Raw genomic sequence first — 20,293 nt, forward strand, 5'->3', positions numbered from 1 at the left:
ATCCCCCTTCCAAAATAAACACTAAATCATCAATAAACCTACAATAGAATTTTACTTGAAATTTCTTTTCTAATAAAGGTATTATTTCAAACTCCCACCAAGCCATGACGATGTTGGCATATGCTGGAGCAGCTGGAGAACCCATCGCTACACCTCTGTTTTGTTTATAGTATTTGTCCCCAAACAAAAAGAAATTGTTGTCCAATACTATTTCAATAAACAAACAAATGGTGTTAATAGTGGAGGTGGAAAAACATTGTTTCTGGCATAAAAAACTACGAACTGCCTCCACTCCATCTTCATGAGGGATGCAGGTGTAAAGAGACACAACATCGATGGTAAAAATCGTGTGTTTGTTAACATCAAAAGAAAAAGTTTTCAAAAAATCACGTAGCTTGCTTAAGTGCCAAGAATCCTTGATATAAGATTGCTGGTCCACTAATAAGGGTCCTAACATAGTCAATAACTAGAGCAACACCTTCTGTAACTGAGTGGGGAGAAGAAACAATAGGCCTGAAAGGAGGATCTGAAATATTTTTATGTGTTTTCGGTATGCCGAAAATAACACCAATTTTAGGCTCAGTGATGACACAAAAATCATATAATTCAAATGCAATGTCCCCAGACATAAGACAGTCGTATAAAAAGGAGTGTATCCTTCTAAATTGACGCTGTATAAAATATAGGGGAACCTCTTCATATTCTACAGCATTATTCAATAATTTTAACATACAGGTTTTATATTTCTCCTGAGTCATGATAACAATGTTGGACCCTTTATCACTTTTCATAAACCTGATTTGATTGGTCAGTCTTTGTAATTCAAACAAAGCAGATTTTTCATAAATAGTTAAATTATGATTCATATGTCTATTCTTTCTAGATAAATGGTCACTGACATCTTGAATGCATTGTTCCTGAAATACCTTCAGGGTATGATGTAAAGTAGGGTTGTAAATAGATGGTTTAACAAGAAATTTATCTTTTTGATGCATATTATGCATCAAATGAGTCAAATTTAACTTTCTCGTTAACTTCATAATATCTATAACTATTTTACTGTAATTACCCCTATGTGATGGTACAAAATTCAGACCTAATTTTAAAACTTTAAGTTGCACGTCAGAGAAAACAAAATCTGATAAATTAATGATGTTAAACAAGTCCAAGTCTTCAGTTATATTTCGTCCCCTGAGGACGTCGACCCCAAAAAAGTCCGACTGCGTGTGAATACAGTCTTCTTGTAATGGTTTCCCTGATTTTTCTTGGAAACAGCAGCAGAACCAGAGTCAGATGGAATGTTGCAAGCTGTACCATCGTCAGCAACATCTTTGACAAAGGTATCTGCAACGGAATTATTGTCGGACATGTCATTGTCAATAACAGCCTTTCCTGATGGATTGTTAACAGAAGTTGCAACCACTGTGTCCAAATTACCTGTTTTACTGCTTCTGTTAAGTGATCCAACAGAATACCCCTTTGGCAATTTGTCTTTAGAAACTAAAGGTTTGTTACCAGTAACAGTGGAGCTGGTAACTGTACTATAAGACTTTTTATTGTAAGAAAAAGTGGAACCACGGTTGCCTTTAAAGGCAGGGTCTTTAGTGTGATTAACAAAATGGTCAAAGGCAGTCTTATTCTTGAATAGAGTTAAATCACGAGATATTTTTTGTTGTTTGCGAACAGTAACTTCCTTAGAATGCTGTTCTAGGTCACGGGAAAACTGGTGCATTAGCATACCAAAATTATGTAAAGATAAAGTAGACTTTAAATGCTGTTCAAGATCAGTAATCTCTTTTTTCAGCACCGACAATTTTTGTCTGTTATTGTCAATTAAGAGCCTGAGAAAACATATCCCAGACTCAGTGAAAAAGTTAACTAAGTGCTGAAAAAACGGACTGTTCGCATTTACTCCATTCGGGCATTTAAAAAACATTAAGCCTTTCGGAATAATGTTTAATTCAATGCACCGCATAAAATAGCAATTTTCTATATTGATGGACCTATACCTTTTCAAAAGCCGTAACAGATGCTCCTGTTGTGCACCGAAAAAATCTTCTTGTATTTCTTTTTGAAGTTGAATATTGCCTCCGAAAGGATTTTCAGATAAAGAAAGCAGTTTTTCTATGGTAGAACCACCGGAATCGTTGGCGCGTAAATGCAAACTCTCACCACAGACTTCAACGTCATCATTGGCCGCGTTAGCATCTACAATGCCGCCCAGGTCGATTACTGTGTCCATTTCTTCGTAAATGTCCGTTGGCGAACTTAAAACAGGATTAATAGGTGTACGTCTCTTGTTGCTAGCATTCTCGACAAGAAATTTTAAAGAGCTTTGAATGTCCATCAAAGTGGTAACAAATAAACTGCTCAAATTGTTGTCACCATTGGTAGGTGTAGGATGAATAGAAACATTCATCAATGGATCTTCTCCTACCCCAGTCATGGCAATGCACAATAACCAATAAACACACAAAAGCAACCAGGAACCAGTAAAACCAAAAGCCACGAAGGTAGACCAAAAAAGCAATGCTCCAAATAGCGTACACAGAATTTATTTGTCCGCTTTCGTAAAACACTTCATCAGAATGAAAGACAAAAGTAAAACCATTCATTTAACCCAGGTGGCTTATCAGAAATTTGTCCTGTCGATCCTAGGGGAGGGGATCCCAAATGTTATCTTGAACAAAGAGAAGCAATCTGGCAAATTAAATTAAAATCTGATAAGCCACCTGGGTTAAATGAATGTATTAATGTAAAATGTTTTTTAAAACATCGTAAGTTATATATCACTGACAAAAGGAAAGTAGCTTCTTCCTTTTTTATGTAATTGTTTTTATTATATTTTTGTTTAATTAGTTAATTTCTTAATTATTTAATTGATAGGTGTATTTAATTGTGGTTTTACTTTTGTCTTTCATTCTGATGAAGTGTTTTACGAAAGCGGACAAATAAATTCTGTGTACGCTATTTGGAGCATTGCTTTTTTGGTCTACCTTCGTGGCTTTTGGTTTTACTGGTTCCTGGTTGCTTTTGTGTGTTTATGGGTCCATCTACAACCTGGGTGCACCCCCCCCCCCCCGACTGACTTACCTCATTGATTTGGTTTCCAGCCAGGCATGGAAGGAACCAGACACCATTAAACTCCTTCTCACGTAATCTGATAGGTTCCTGGTTCCACCAGCAGATAGAAAGCTTTGGAGTAAGGGTCCCGTAGTTGATGCCATCATGGTGGCAGCAGACACTAAAGAACTAGCTTAAGAGACTGACGGTGTCCTCCTGCCTAACATGGAGTCTAGAGTGTTCAACAGTACTGGAAAGCGTGTCTACGCCTGAGCCCCATTTGCGCTTTGGTCGTTAAATTTTTTAGCTCACTTTACCTGGCTGCAGTGAGATCTGATCAAGGAGCTTTCATTGTCTCTCTATCTCTCTGAGTCCATGCCTGCGGTGGAATTCAACAAAGTTTCTCACAAGCTGACCACTGTCTTCCTTTGCCAGTTCCTCAGTGATATTAGTCTTCCATAGAACAGAAGGAACCTCACGAGCTGCCTGTTCAGGACTTTTCCTAAGGAGGCATACCTGGATGAGGCTATGTGATTTTGTGGAGCCCTTTAAGGTATTGTTCGTGATTGCCCCATACAGTGGCTCTTCACTGTTTGGGCCATCCGTTAGATGCTCTCACCCACAGTGAAAAGGATGGGAAGACCCTTTCTGCTGTAGAAATCTAATTTTCTATGCCTCAGAGTTCCTTCTGCAGGAACCAATGCAGAGGCAAGAAAGTATGGTTTTGTAAGTCCCAAGGGCCTTTCCAGGACCTGCACAAGGAACCCTCCTCTTGAGGCAGAGGATGGAGGGTTTGATGGTAGGTGCCACCTTAGAGGCAAAGGGGGCCTGCAATATCAGGGCTTCAGAGACCCCTTTTCCGGCAAACCCTATCAGCGCTCCTGAAGTGCTGCCCTGTCCCATCTCTGGAGGCAGTCGTGGGTCGACTTGCTTTTCTCTCAGAAGCCTGGATCCATTTGACTCAAAATCCCTGGGTGCTAAGCATAATATTCAGATGCTAGTACATTTCCTTTTCACTTCCACCTCCATACTCCAACAAGAACCTCCCCGACATGCCTCCCAGGCAGAGGGAGCAGGCAGCACAGGAAATTTAATTGCTGCTGCAAAAGTCATCCAAGAGGTCCCATCCAAACAGAGGATTCGGAACCTACTCCCACTTCTTTTTGGTGCTGAAAAAGACTGGACAGAAGACCCATTCTGGATCTAAGCAGGTTGATTTGTTATGTAAAGAAGTTGAGGTTTCAAATGGTTACGGTTCAGTCCATTCTGACGTTATGGCGAAGGACGAATTGATGTGCTCTGTAGATCTCAAGTATGTATACTGTCACATCAGAATAGACAGGTGCTCCAGAAGATACCTGCCCTTTCGGCTGGGAGCCATTCACTTCCACTTCAGAGCACTGTCCTTTGGACTCACCCCCCCCCCCCCCCCAGGTGTTCACCAAATGCATGGCAGTCATAGCAGCTCACATGAGACTTGACAGGATTCCAGTTGTTTCCATACTTAGACGATTAGCTTCTTATTGCCCCCATGAGATAACTTATCCAAGCCAGAGATTAATTCAGCTTTCACACTCCCTGGGTATCACTATAAACCTAAACAAATTCAATACGTCTCCTGACAGAACCTGAATTCTTAGGAGCACAGCTAAACACAAGATCTAATAGCTTCCCTCCCCCTTGCACCACTTAACATTGAGGAATCAAGTCTGGGAATTGTTATCCCACTAGTCCCCCCATCTTACAAGTCTTAGGATCCATGTCAGCAGCAATTCTGTTAGTCCCTCTAGCAAGGTTCTTCATGTGGATTTTTCAGTGCACATTGGCAATTCAGTGGTCCATTCTCTATCAGCCTCTATCCGGTCCCATCATCCTGACTCCAATTTGCAAACGGCACATCAGGTGGAGGACTCAGTTGGACAATCTCCTAACCATGCAAAACCTCAACTTCTTTACATAACAATAGACCTATGAAACAATCACCGGCTAAAAACACACACAAATACATGCAAACATACTCAGAGGCTCTAAATAAATATCTGCACAAGCAAGAGAGACCTCCAAAGCAGACATCCAAGCAACCTGTACCCCCCCCCCAACACAAGCCATGAAACACACACTTCACAAAACCAGTGTGCCACGCAGTCACAGCCCTTAAGGCAAAATAACATACCCAACACACTAGTAATAGGTGACTCTATAGTCAGGCACACTGATGTCTCACTCACTAGGCTGAACAAGGCGAAGGTTTCTGTTAGCTGCCTGTTGGGTCCGCCACATAACACAAGTACTCGGGTCACTCCAGAACAAGTATGTTGGTGTGAATGACCTGAGCCATACCTCCCTGGACTACATTGAGAGACATGGAATAGCTCTCTGATCACATAGCCCAGGCCGGTATGACCCTGACCCTGAGTAGCATCCTGCCCTCACCAAGAATGATACCGCGGTATAAAGAAAAAATCATCAATTTCAACAATTGGCTAAGCTTCTGGTGTCATTCAAAGGGGATCCAGTGTCTGTCAGCCTTGGATGACATGCTCAACGCTGCTTTACTAGAGACTGCTTGCACCTGTCACTGTTAGGCTTTTGAATACTGGCCAAGGCTCTTGCCACCCCCATAATGGTTTTTTTAGGCAAGGCGCAAAAGACAAACCCACCGCTGTAAATAGCACAAGTAACAAAAACTGAGGGTAATGCTACTCAATGCCAGGAGTCTAAATCTCAAAATGCACACACTTGAGGCACTCCTCAGTATGGAAGAAATCGATATATGTGCAGTAACAGAAACCTAGTTTACGGCTCCAGAGAGCACCCCAGAACTAATAGGCTACAACTCATACCATACATTTTGGCCACACAACCCGGACCAAAATACAAAAGGTGGGGGCGTATCCATATTCACCAGGGATACCCACGCCTCCAGGTTAGTGGCACAGCACGATGCTTCAGAGATCTCCGTGCAACTAACAACAGGCAAAACTGCAATTCAAATTTCAGCTTGCTACAGATCACCCACCATGTCCCAGGAACCCCCATTCCGCATTTCTGGATCACTGGGAAACACAAAGGTCCTACCAAACACCCTGATATTGGGTGATTTCAATTACCCAAACATTAACTGGTAGAACTACTCCAGTACTAACTCCCTTGCCCTACATTTCCTAGAATTTATAAACTCAAACGCCCTGGATCAACTGGTCAGCACCCCCACCAGAGGTGACAACATATTGGACCTGGTCATCACCAACATGGGGGACCGGTTTTCCACACTGGAGGGCAACCCCTCGGTTAGATCTGACCATAAACTAATCACTCTAGATATCCACAATTCGCCCCTTCCCCCGATCAAAGAAGCCACCATGAAAAACTTTTCAAAAGCAAACTTCACGTTACTTAAGATCGAGGTGAAAAGTTTCAAAGCCCCCATGCTAAAGGATAACGCTGCTCAAGCTGCAAAATCCTTTACTAATGCACTCTATGATCACCTACAAGAATGCATGGATCGTGCTATCCCAGGCAAAACCAAGATTCACTCCTCCAAGAAAAGGAAACCAGTCTGGTGGACCCCTGCCATAAACAAGCTATACAGTAGGGGGAGGAAACTAGTACAGAAGAGTAAAATCCCAAGAAGGGAAGACATCCCTGATCAGTATCGGCAAGAAACTATGATCCCTCATTAAATCATCCAAGGCTAGCTTCGAAAGAAAAAATTGCCAAGGACTCCAAAGATAATCCCAAGGCATTCTTTAGGTATGTCAGGAATCTAAGTGGCAATTCTCAGATCTGCTCTGAGTTGGTGCAGAATGGCACAAAATACAGTGAACTTACCGATATTGCCAACATCCTGGCAGACAGGTTCAGTGCAAAAGTCACCCCCAGAAGGGCCAATAACCATACCACAAGAATGTAGTGCCCCTAAAATCTGACACACATTAAAACAGCTCTCTCCAAAGCCAAAAACACAGCATCAATGGGACCGGATGGTGTCCCAGCCTGCATCCTACACAAGCTCAAAGATGAACTAAACCCCTCACCTAAACACACTGTTCAAACTCAGCTTCTCTACAGGCTACGTGCCCATAGAGTGGTGCACAACAACAGTTATTCCTCTCCACAAAGGTGGAGCCACAACAGACCCTGGGAACTATCGCCCTATAAGCCTGACTAGCTTGGTCTGCAAGGCTATAGAGCACATCTTCATGGATCTCATTAACAGAGACATTGGGAACCTCCAAACACTGAACCCTACCCAGTTCGGCTTTAAGGGCAGTTCATGCTTCCTAAACCAGGTGGACTTCTTTGAGACAGTTACCAAGGTTATAGACGAGGGAAAGGGGGTCCACACAGCCTACCAAGACTTAGCAAAGGCCTTTGACATCATTGCCCATTCTGGTATTATAGACAAGCTCACCAGCCTGAACATAAACCCCTTCGTCATGAGATACGTTACCAACTGGCTCACGGACAGAACCCACATGGTAAGAGTTGCAGGAGCTAGTTGTGACTCTAAACCAGTTACAAGTGGCATTCCCTAGGGCTCAGTCCTAGGACTCCTCCTGTTCGGCATATACTTCTCAGAGGTACAGGCAAGCACAGGAAGACTATGGCTGACCAAGTTCGCAGACTACTGCAAATTAGGGGCTATAATTGACTCTCAGGCTGACACAGACATGCTCCAAAACGGTCTCACTGAGACAGATGCCTGGCGTCAAAACCATGGCCTCAAGCTAAATGCCAAAAAGTGCATAGTCATCCCCTTTGGAAAAAAACAAAGTACCCACAAACTACCACATAGATGGTAGCCCCCTGGACCCAAGTAGATAGTAATCTCTCCTTTGATAAGCACATTGCCAAAGTGGTTAGAAAATCCTTCTATGTGGCCCACCTAATCACAAGAGAGTTTGCATCCAGATCAAAAGAGGTCATTGTACCCCTCTACGCATCACTCATCAGACCCATCATAGAGTACAACACTCCATTTGGGATGTACCTTACAAGACACCTGCAACAGCTGGAGAGACCCACAGAAGTACCTCACCAAGAGGATCACTAGCCTCAAACAGATGCTCTATGCAGCTCGACTGAAGAAACTCTAGCTGTGCTCGGTTGCATACCACCTACTCAGAGGTGATATCTCCCTGACATACAAGGCCATGTCCAACCCAGAATTGATGGACATGCTCCACCTAAAGAAAACCATATCCCCTCGAGCCACACGCTCTAGGGATCTAAACCTCACCACAACAATAAATAGGATGTGCTGGAGGGATAGATTCCTGTCCCAGAGACTTCCCATGCTTTGGAGCAAGATTCTAATCTACATTAGACAGAGCTCTTCGCTTACACTCTTCAAGAGAAACCTTGATGAGTGGATGTTGAAGTTAGCAGGAATCCTGATGATACTTTAGCTACACGGGTTTATAGGAAATTCCCCGAGTACAACTCATTTTTGCATGCCGCCGGCTTCCACTCCCAACATATCATCCGGAATATCCCCAAATCACAATTCCTCCAGGTAAAAAGGATTTGTTCCAGCCAGGAATCATTTGAAGATACCAGGGATGATTTGATATGTTTTCGTGAGAGAGGTTACCAATCTGGGACAAATCAGTACAGCTTGTCACTGGGCTTCCATTCAAGACAGAACTAAGCTTTTACAATATAAGGACAAACAAAGAGTTTTTTCTAATCCTTTGGTTCGTCTGGTGACCACATATAGACGCAATACACGGGGGTTTATGAATATTATCAACAGGCAATGGAACATTCTTACGGCCGAGGAGAGATTACAACCATTTTTGGGTGACAGATGCTCTTTCTCATTCAGGAGAGGACGTACATTGGGTTCCCTTTTTAGTCATTACAAGAGGGTGGGACCTAGTTCTATGGTTCCCACTTAACGTACACTCACAGGTGCCCCACTGATAGGCTGTTTGCCATGTGGACATTGCACTTATGCTCTAGGGTTCAGAAAACAAGTGTATTCAGTAGTCGCAACACATCGGTGGTTTTCAGTATTAATTTTTGGGCTAACTGCAGCACAGAATGGGTAGTCTGTTTGGTCACTTGTTCATGCTCCTCATTCTATGTGGGACAAACATCCAGACCTTTTCGTCTCAGAATTGGGAAGCATCTTAGTGACATTATGAACAAATGTCCTACCAATGTTTTGTATAAACGTGTGCAAACACAATACTGCATCTTTTTATTTTACTTTTATAGATTGTATTATGTGTAGATGCAGGGACAAATCAGGATGGCACGATATACTTAATTTTAAGGAACGTAAATGGATTATTAAGTTAGGAGCTCTATTTCCACCTGGGCTTTATATATATATATATATATATATATATATATATATATATATGTGTGAATTTTGGGTTGCTCATGTTTAATCACTGAAGGAGGCTATTACAGCAGAAACCGGTTTGATGCAGGTAGTTGGGTTTATTTCTCTCTAGCTTATGTGATTTTACTATTTAAATTAAACTGTGGGTTTCCACCTTTACTGCTGCTTTACTTCTGTTTGAATTTGTTACTTTTTTGGTACGTGGAGCAGTCATACGTACATCACGCAGTTACTGTGCATCACTGTCCTAGAGATAACAGCAGTTCTCTTAACATTGCAAGCCTTTCTGAATGCTATCTCTTTTGGGACTATCGCACTTCACACCGACATGTCTGGTATAGCAACAAACGAGGAGAAACCTGTTCATACTCCTTGTGCAGGGAAGCCATGAGGGTGTGGAAATGGGCGATATCTTAGTACCACCTTGGCAGCCAGACTCAGCAGATCAATCCTGGTTCCGCACAAGTGGTCCCTCAGTCAGTCAGTGGCGAGCATGATCTTCGATCATGGGGTAAACCTTGCTGTGATAGCCTCTCTCCTCAACAGCAATTGCAGCAAGTTCTTTGTTCTTATCACCCTGAGGGATGCACTGGTTCACAATTAGCCCTCGGGTCTCCTGTATGCTTATCCCCCTCTCCCACTAATCCCAAAGTTTCTTCAGAAGGCAAGCAGGCTGAAGAGCTCAGTCATCCTCATTGCCCCCTTCTGGCCTTGTCAGGTTTGGTTCTCCTTCCTATCGTCTCATCTGAAATATTCTCCATGGATGCTGGAGCCAAGACAAGACCTCCTCTTTCACCTGTCAGGCATGCAGCACCCGAACCTTCATGCCCTCAGCCTGACCGCTTGCTTTCTCCACTTCCAACCCTAGCAAGACAGTCCAGGCTTGTTCCCCTGGTCTGTAAAATACTTTTAGCCTCTCAAAAGGCTTCTACTAAGAACGTCTTCACCAGTAAGTGGAAAAGGTTCGACATTTGGACTACAAATAGGAATATTGATCCCTTCTCAGCACAAGTTTTGGATATTCTGCCCTTTCTTAGTACCCTATTTAATGAAGGAGCTAGTTTCTCTACCATCAAACTTTAATTACCTGCTGTTTCTAATTTTCATGCTGCTAGTCAGTCTTGTTCCCTGTCCAGCTTTAGATTATGCAAATCCCTTATGAATGGTATTTTTTTTGTTGAGGCCTCTCATCAAGGGACCTCTCCCCTCCTTGGGATCTCACTTTCTGTTCTGCAGGATTTGACTCTGGGACCCTTCGAACCACCTGCCAGTTGTGACATAAAGTATTTGTCATGGAAGACCGTCTTTTCGGTGGCTATAACTTCAGTTAAGAGAATTTCCAGATGCCTAGCCTTATCCTCCAAAACCTCCTTACATAATTTTTCATAAGGACAGGGTTTATGTACCAATCCCTCTACTATGCCTGCAGTAACCACAGAAAACAATGTCAGTCAGTCCATTCACTTACCGGTGTTCATTACAAATTTTTCTAATAAAGGGAACAATGTTCTGCTTCTCAATGTTCATAGACAATTACATTTCTGTCTGCACAGAACTAAACACATGAAGTCTGACCAACTGTTTGTAGCATTCTCAGGTAACAAAGTCCAAGTGGTTTCCAAGATTACTTTAGCAAAATGGATAACTGGTTGTAGCTCTTTAATTTACTCACAAAAGGACCTAGAATTACCTCGACCTCCTAGAGCACATTCCACCAGGGCTATGGCTACTTCCGCCTTCTCATGTAGAACCTCTATTGATAATATTTGTGCAGCAGCGACATGGCCCTACAGTCACACCTTTGTGGCACACTACAAGTTCGATATTGTTTCTAGGAACAGGGCTTCCTTTGGCTCAGTAGTGGTCTGGCATAACCTTCCACGAGGACCACCTGGGAATTGCATATCTGGGGACTCTCACCATCATTAAAAAGTTATGTCTTAAAATAACTTGGCATATGTGTTGTATGTCTTCATTCCTCCTAGATTTCCCACACAGCCATCCCTGTGCCTCAGTCTTCTAGAGGATCATGGAATATGACGGGACACAAGTCCCATGTCCGAGCTTCATCTGCCATTATTTTGCTGTCCGGGTGTTGGATGTATGGAATCAGCAAACTCAACTAGAGGTGCTTGGGCGGGTGTAGCGCATTATGGGTAAGAGGGAGGAACGTGAGCGAGAGATCCAAGTTTGGAGAATTTGGCCAAGTCTGATCAGAGGTCCTATTGTGAGGAGGAATGAAGGTAGACAACACAGATGCCAAGTTTATGGTAAGACATAACTTTTTATTTTGCAGTATAACAAGAAAAAAGCTGGACAAAAGCAAGTTTAATGTTCGTATGCTGAGCTCTTCGGCTGCTGGGTGGGGTATAAACGTGCACTGATTATATTATATATAGAATTAAAATATTTTCCCTTTTTTTTTTTTTTATAAGGATGAATGTCCAAATTACTACCTTTGGCATAAGCTGTAAGCAGGTGTTTTTGTAAGGATGTAGGATTTAAAAATAAGACAATGATGAAAGCCATGAAAATACTTTTTTTGTTTGTCTTTTTGACTTTTCCCAGTTAGGGGTCACCACAGCGGAACTCCAGTCCGCTAATGATTGGCAGTAGATTTTTATGGTGCTGAGTTGCCAGCCCAACGCCCAACCTTCACCAAAGGCAATGCCGATTCACACATATCTTTCGGAGGCAATTCGACCGTGGGGAGGACATGCAGACTCCACACAGAAGGCACTCCAGCCGAGAATCGAACAGGAAGCTGTGAGGCAACAATGCTACCGCTGTACCACCGCGGCTTCCAAAGCCATGAAAATACTACGTTTCTTAAAACTGCAAAGATATTGGCTTGTATGTTTTCCACTACCAATGTTCAGTGGAGTCTAGATGTCTACAGCTGAGGGCAGCTGTACATAATTTTCTGAGTGAAATTTCCAAAGACTCATTGCCGAGAACATTTCCATGGAGGCAAGTTGTCTGCAGGTGTAAGCACTTAATCTTGAGAATTCTAAGTATACTTTGCCAAGGGAAATGCAAAATGTAAACGTACAATGGTAACCATTCAGTGAAAAAATTGTTTGCAAATATGGCAAGTGAATAAGAGGTAACTATATCCCTAGCAGTCTTTATACTTTAATGCAGTTAATAGAACAGTGTACAATTTATTTTTATTTAAAGGTAGCCAGTGGACTTTTTCTCATGGCTAAAAGTTGGTTTTCTCAAAGCATACAAGCTGTTTTTTCTTATGTCTTCCCCTTGCAGATATGAAAGAAGAGAGCTATCAGTGTAAGTGGGAGCACAAGCTGTAGTATGCACTTTAGCATGAATAATTTTAATTTTAGGTTAGGTAATACCTGTAGGTGCAGCCACGTATTTGGGGAAGTTCCTTTCTGGAGGGTTAAACTTCAAGTTTTGAAGATGTACAAAGTTTTGAGTGAGTGATCTGAGTTAATAGGGGGGTTGGGGTGTTTTGTATTTAGTTTTTTGTTTGAGGGTTTTCATTAAAACAAAGTCTTGAACATGTGCCATGGGTTCAAATGGAGATTAAACAACTGTACAAAAGATCAGCCTGCCAAACATTAGTATATGCATGTAACACAAAAGTTGGAAATGCTCATTCTGAAAGAAACTGTCCTGTATAATAGGTGGGAATAATAGCTTTTTATGGGATTTATATTAAGAAGTGCAGAATACAAATACCAATGCTGCAGTAGACACATTTGGAAAGTAGTGAGTATGTGAATTTTATAGAGAGTATTCCGAATGGATATTCAGCAGACTATCCGGGACCAGGGAAAAGGGGAGTTAATTATACTAATTGCTAGAGGGCTCCAGTAGTGACAGGTAAGGGAGAAAGACAACAATGGTACTTTTGTGGTAGCAAGGAGATATTGGCAAGGGAGGAGGATTCCAATGGCATGTATTTAAACTGTTATTATGGAGGTCAAGAATTTTTTCAGAGAAATCAGCTTTCATCAGGGAATATTATATCTGAAGTTGTTAATCTTCTTCCAATACATCACTGATGGGTTCAGTTCCGAGCCCTCAGAACAGAGTTGGCCTTATACAAGCTTGCGTGCACCAAAAACTCTCGAGCTAAGCTGCTACCCACAATGCCCTTCACTCAGTTACCTCAGATCTCGTTTGTCGCACAGCCATATAGCAGCGTTTCACTGAGCTCTCCAGCTAGGTGTTATATTTTTCAAGTTTAAGTATTGGTGTGTTCTTTCCTGTCAAATTATTATTTTTCTCTATTTTCACACTCCGCTTTACCCACAGGTATCTCATTTATCGTATCATTGTTCCATTGTTAGTATTTGCCCTTTTTACCCTCTCTCTCTCTAACTTTTCTTTCTAGTTAATGTTGTGTGTGTTTCTATTATGTCTGAAAAGAAAGGGACTATGGGGTTTAATCACTGCTCATCTTGCAGTGGTAAACTCCCGAATAGTGATCTTCATGAGGAATGTGTGTATTGTTTGGGGGTTCCGTACTTATTGGCAAAACCTCCCTGTGAAATTTGTGCCAGCTTCAGTCAGTGGACGCTGAATGAAAGACGAAACAAGTTAATCCTCAAGGGCCTGCTTCCTTCTCCTTTTTCGGAGGCTATTTCTGCATCTGTGGTCTCATCCCCTCCTTCTGTGGACAAAAAACGTCCTTGTTCTGACCCCTCTTCACCAGATGGTGATTGGGGCAAGACTCATAAGCACAAGGCCCATAAGACTTCTACAGAGCATTGAATCACCTCCTCCGTTCATACCACTTCGGCTCCCAGTTTGGCTCCAGTGGTTCATACAGAAGTTGCCTTGATCGCCTCGTCGGCACCTGTCCCGGCACTGATGACTACGGCTCCCACTGCAACTTCGGTTCCAGCCAGTTTGCTTGCCTCTACCTCTGCACCGACATCCTCCATCTTTGCTCCATTGGTTCCGACAACATCTTCGTAGCCGCTATTGACCTCCACCCCAGCTGTGCCTTCGGCTCCGAGCCCGTTCTCTGTTCCTATTGTTCCCCTGCTACCAGTTTCTAAATGGAAATTCTCGGTGTCATGCGGATTCATTTGCCGGACAAGCATTCAGCCCCTTTTTAGACTGGCCAGATTCCCCCTCAGGGGCATCGGTAAGGTCCACCAGGAGCCTATCTGAATTGGACGTGGTGCACCTCTTTGATTACCTGCTGTCCGCCAGGGGAATTACAAATTTTCTAGAGCCCACGCCACTCCGGGATTTGGGTCCACTGCCCCGGCGACCCCCACGTATTCTCCTCTCTTGGGACCCCTCTGTTCCGAGGCTCATATTTCCGATGTCTACGAGAAGACCCCCTTGCCTCGGTGCCAACAACAACCATGTCTGTGGCTCCAAGGCCCCTTTCGATGTCTGTTCCATCGGAACTGACCCTTTCTCAATCTCATGCTTGGGGGTGGAACCCTTTGTTCCGGCCACGGTTCTGGTTGTGTCACCAGTTTCGTCTTCGGGTCCGAGGGTGACTTCCTCCCAGGTTTTGCTTGAGGCTCTATTCCCAGGAGTGGACCGCGTGGAGCTGGTTGTGACTCCGGTTCCAAAATTGTCTTCTTCGGTTCCGGGCTCCCATTTCTCTTCAGGCTGGCCTGCTTTCCGGGTGATGGACAGGGTGCTTGCTTTGAGCAATCCTCCTACATCAGGACTACCACCCGTTCCCTCTGAGCTGCAGCTATCAAAAGCCACCCCCCCCAGGACACTGAGAGGGTAAGACCCAGGAAACCCCTGTACAGGGTATTTCCCTTTCTGAGTCTTCTTCAGATGCTCCCACCAAAGAACCCCCTCAGAAATGGACGTGTAAGAGGAAACACATGGACTCCCCAGAGGAATCCCTCACTGAAGATATGGACTACGATGATGGGGAAGGGTCCCCACGGTCACCCCTTGATGATGTCTCATTTTGAGACCACCTGGAAATCTTGAAGCAGAGGGGTGACTGGAAGCCCTTTCTCAGAGGAATCCGTGTTCCTGCAGGCCTTCTGCTCCCGGCCCTCTACTTCTTGGGTGACCCCCTGCCGATAAGTTAAGCTCATCGTGCAGCAGGCATGGAAGAATCCCGACACTGCTGAGGCTAACTCCAGATCATCAGATAAGATACTCTCCCCTCCAGAGGATCAACCCCATTGGTCTAGAGGTTTGCCAGTAGACGCTATGGTGGTAGCGGCGACGAAAAAGAGCTTTGCGGAGCAAAGTACTACTGTCCACCCACCCAACAGAGTCTCCCGGGCTGTGGACAGGTTAGGGAAGTGAGTTTTTGCTTCAGTGACCTTTGCTGTCAGGTCTCTGAACTTTTTGTCACATTTTACGAGGCTCCAGAGAGATCTCATCACCGAGCTCTCTGGAACCCTCGAGGTCAAGTTTTGGACAGGACACGTGATAAAGTTGCTTCCCAACTTGCCACCCTAGAGTCAATTTCCAACTCATCCATGAGGTTGCTGTCCTACGCAACAGAAGGGGAGGCTAGAGCTGCAGGTGCAAGCGAAGTTTTGACCTCGCAGACTCCCAAGTCTTCCTGTTTAAACGCCTCTATCGAACCATCAGCTCTTTTCAGTTCTAAGGTCAAGGACATAGCCAGGTGCGAACAAGACAGGAAGAACTTGTCTGCCGTGGGTCTGCGTTTTTCCAATCCTCACTGTTCCTTCTCCAGGAACCAGAGGAGTGGAAAGATGTGGCATGAAAAGTCTCAAGATCCTTTCCATGAGGCACGTGGTGAGGGCTCCACCAGAGGCAGAGGGGGTTCTAATAATGGAAGATGCCCCTTTCGGGGCCGAGGGGATCCCTGAAATCAGGCTCCTGAAGCGCTGCCCGATTGCTTTCCTCTGGAAGCAGTTGGGGCTCGTTTCTCTCTGCACCTAGGTGCCTGGCTCTCTATTACAAACGATCAATGGGTGCAGAGAATTATTTCCAGAGGCAATCACATCCCCCTAATATCTTAGCCAAGACCTCCGAAATCCCTTCCCGATGTTCCACCCAGTCAAAGGGAGGAGGCAGCTTCTGAAATAAGAAAGTTATGTCAAAAACGAGTCATCCAACAGGTCCCCCCAGACCAGTGCGGATCCGGTTTTTACTCTAGATTCTTTTTAGTGCCAAAAAAGATCGGGGACTAGAGGCCCATTTTGGATCTCAGCCAGCTAAACAAATCAGTGGTTCAGACCAAGTTCCGTATGGTTACGATTCAATCCATCCTCCCTTTTCTTCGGGAGGATGTGTGGATGTGCTCTATAGACCTCCGGTATGCGCATTATCACATCAAAATGGACAAACGCTCCAGGAGTCTACTTCGCTTCTGGCTGGGAGCCAATCATTACCAATTCAGAGCCCTGCCATTTGGTCTCTTCACGACCCCCAGAGTGCTCACGAAATGCCTAGCAGTGATCACAGCTCATCTGAGACTTCAGGGATTCCAGGTGTTTCCGTATTTAGATGATTGGCTCCTCTCCGCCCCCACCAATCGCCTCCTGGTCAGGACCCTCCGCTACACTATAGTAGTAGTAGAGTCGCTGGGCATCACCATTCATTGAGAAAAATCCAACCTTCTTCCCTCATAATAGTTGGAATTTATAGGGGCAGTACTTAATACTCAAGTCTGGTCTCTCTTCCCTCTCACAGGCTTCAGAGATTAAGGGAGGGCACAAGTTCAAGTGATACTCTGTCGGAGAAAGGGTGTCTGCAAGGGAAGTACTTTAGGCTCTGGGGTCTTTGGCAGCGGTCATTCCAATTGTTCCCCATCCAGATTACATATGAGACTGCTACAATGGCTCCTTCTGTCCCAGTGGATATCCAGTCTTTATCCCCTGACCTGACAGATTCTCATCACCAACTCCTGCAAACAAGATCTCCTCTGATGGATGAGTACAGATGAAAATCTTTCATGTTGCCCCTTCCAGACTCCCCAACCCAGCGCCATGGTGACCACAGACGCTTTCCTGATACGATGAGGGGGGCCACTTCCAGGGAAAGTCAGTCCAAGGCACGTGGTCCAGCATAGAGGCCAACTTTTGCATGTCAATGTCCTGGAGTTAGGAGTTGTGCTACTGGCATTGCAAGCATTCCATCCGCTCCTTCTGTCAGCAATGATTGCTATCCAGTCGGACAACATGTCTGTTGTCTGGTACAAAAACAGGAAGGGACCAAATCATACCCCCTCTGTCACGAAGCAATGAGAATATGGCAGTGGGTGATAGCTTCCAACCGCTTTCTAATCGCAACGCATATCCCGGGGAGCTCCCACATGATTGCGGACAGGCTGAGCAGATGCATCCTTCGTCCTCACAAGTGGTCTGTCAATCTGAGTGTGACGGCAGAAATCTTCAGCCGTTGGGGCCAGCCATGCTGCAACCTTTTCTCCTCCCCCTCTAACACAAAATGCAGCAGCTACTTTGCCCTCTTTCCCCGTCACGGAGAGTCACCGAGAGACGCTTTGACAAACGATTGGCTCGTGGGTCTCCTTTATGCTTATCCTCCGATACTTCTGATCCCTATTTTTCTAAGGAAAGCTATCCTGTTGAGAAGCAAAGTGATCATTGCCCCGTTCTGGCCTCAAGTGTGGTTTTCCTTCCTCCGACCTCACCTGTTAACCTCCTTGGATCCTGGACACTCTTCAGGACCTCATATCTCACCCACAAGGGCTGACTCCACCAAATCCTTTTACTCTCAAGCTGACGGCTTGGCTTCTCCACTTCCGTTAGTTACCAAGCAGGAAATCCTTTCCTTATCTGTCCGTGATATTATCCTGGCCTCCCACAAACCATCCACCAGAAAACTTTACAGGGACAAATGGAAAAGATTCTCTATCTGGTCACATGATCGGATGCTAAAACAGTTTTCAACTTCTGTAGCTACTGTTCTTCATTACCTTTCTGAGTTGTTTGACAATGGCGCATCAGCTTCCACCATTCGAGTCTATTTAGCAGCTATTTCTAACTTCCTTAATGGTTCAGATGGAGTCCCATTTATTTCCACCCAACTTTGCAAGACCTTCCTCAAGGGAATTTTCCATAACAGACCTCCTGTCAGGCAACCAGTGGAGGCATGGAATCTCTCCCAGGTTCTCCAGTCTCTCTCTACCCCCTTTTGAACCTGCTGCGACATGTGATCAAAAATTCCTGTCATGGAAATCCTGGTTTTTGGTGGCAGTCACTTCAGCCAGACGAATGTCTGAGTTGCAAGCCTTATGCATTGAGTCCCTATCTGATCTTCCATAAGGACAGAATATCACTTCGTACTAATCCATCCTTTCTCCCCAAGGTGGTTTCGGACTTTTCTATTAAACCAGTACATTGATCTCACTGTATTCTTTCCAAATTATTCAAACAAGGGAGAATACTGCCTGCATTCATTGGATGTTCATAGACAACTATGTTTCTACCTGGATAAAACTAAATCCTTTCGCAAGTCGGACCAACTTTTCATTTCCTTTTCTGGTCCTAGAATGGGGTGTGCAGTATCTAACATTACTTTGTCAAAATGGCTCAGGGATTATATTACCTTTTCATATTTGCTTACGAATGAATCTAAGCCTGCTGAAATCAAAGCTCACTCAACTAGGGCTATCGCAGCGTCTGTTACCTTCCACTCTAGAGCCTCCATGGATGACATCTGTGCAGCAGCCATTTGGGCTAAACCCCATACCTTCATCAAGCATTACAAATTGGATCTGATCTCCAGAGGAAGAGCGGCCTTTGGCTCAATGGTTCTCAGGAATGTTCTTCCATAAGGGCCACCCAGATTCTCCAAGTAGCTTGGGATTCTGTCCCATCAGTGATGAATAGGAAGATTATTAACTTCATATAAAGAAGTTATGTCTTACCATAACGTTCCATCTGAGTTGTTGATCTTCTTCCAATCCTCATACCCTCCTGCCGGCCCCCACCAAAGGCTCCTGGCGGATCTTCTGGGTCTTTGTGGAGTTTCAGGGTTTCTGCGCAGAGATGGCCTCTGACTTTGTTTCTTCTATATGTTGCATGCAAACTCGATCTGAGGTAACTGAGTGAAGGGCATTGTGGGTAGCAGCTTGGCTCGAGAGTTTTTGGTGCACGCAAGTTTGGTATAAGGCCGACTGTGTTTCAAGGGCTCGGAACCGAGCCTATCAGTGATGACTGGAAGATGATCAACAACTCAGATGGAATGTTATGGTAAGACATAAATTGTTTTTATAGGTGGGGACTGGACTTTGATTTGCAGTAGTGAGGATGTATCAGGAGGACCTAGAAAGGGATATTATAACAAAAGATGGTAGATTTCTGAAGAGGTTTATGAAAATATTTGGTATGAAAGATTGTGCAAAAGTGCATTATACAGTAGTAGGAACTCTGACAGAGCATGCGTATTATTCCCCAAGGTACAATAACTTGTCTAGACTAGATAGAAATTATATTTCAAAGGAACATGCCCATTTAATTGAAAGCTTTGACACGTGTCCAGTAACTATTTCTGGTCATGCACCAATAAAATGTGAGAAAATGCAGGGCAATGGAGTAAAATCAAGACACTGGCACTTTCCAAATCTACCTGTTATGGAAACTATTTGAGAGTTAAGGAAGATAATATCTTCTGAAGTTATAGCTAGTGAGTGGGATAAAATAAAAATTGAGTTTAAAAATGGGGTCGAAATAAAAGAAAGAGATATGGTTAAGTAGTAGTAGAAATTGGAGGAGACGACAAAGGGTTCAAGTATTGCAAAATGGGGGAATCTCACAGAACAAAAGGATGAGCCAATGCAGAGTGCTAAAGAGAAAATAAGGGACTATCTGTATAAGATGCATGAGTTTAAAAAGACTGCAGTTAAGTAACTATTTTTGATAACTATAGAGTGCAAAAGCTTTTATTTTATCACAGCGACTTAGGAAATGGAACATT

The 20,293-nt window shown here is 44.0% G+C and overlaps 1 protein-coding gene across 1 annotated transcript in view; it reads left to right on the forward strand.

The window, feature by feature from the left end:
• LOC122788982 (minichromosome maintenance complex binding protein) overlaps positions 1-20,293 on the forward strand; it is a 1,363,580-nt gene that overhangs the window by 959,141 nt on the left and 384,146 nt on the right. Inside the window, exons 14-15 of the mRNA XM_044056074.1 lie at positions 2,923-2,960; positions 16,007-16,010. Coding sequence (XP_043912009.1) covers positions 2,923-2,960; positions 16,007-16,010 — 42 coding nt within the window. The remainder of the gene's footprint in view (positions 1-2,922; positions 2,961-16,006; positions 16,011-20,293) is intronic.

The sequence above is a fragment of the Protopterus annectens genome, chromosome 14.part0 (assembly GCF_019279795.1).
Source record: "Protopterus annectens isolate FY-2018-M chromosome 14.part0, PAN1.0, whole genome shotgun sequence".
Taxonomy (NCBI): domain Eukaryota; kingdom Metazoa; phylum Chordata; order Ceratodontiformes; family Protopteridae; genus Protopterus; species Protopterus annectens.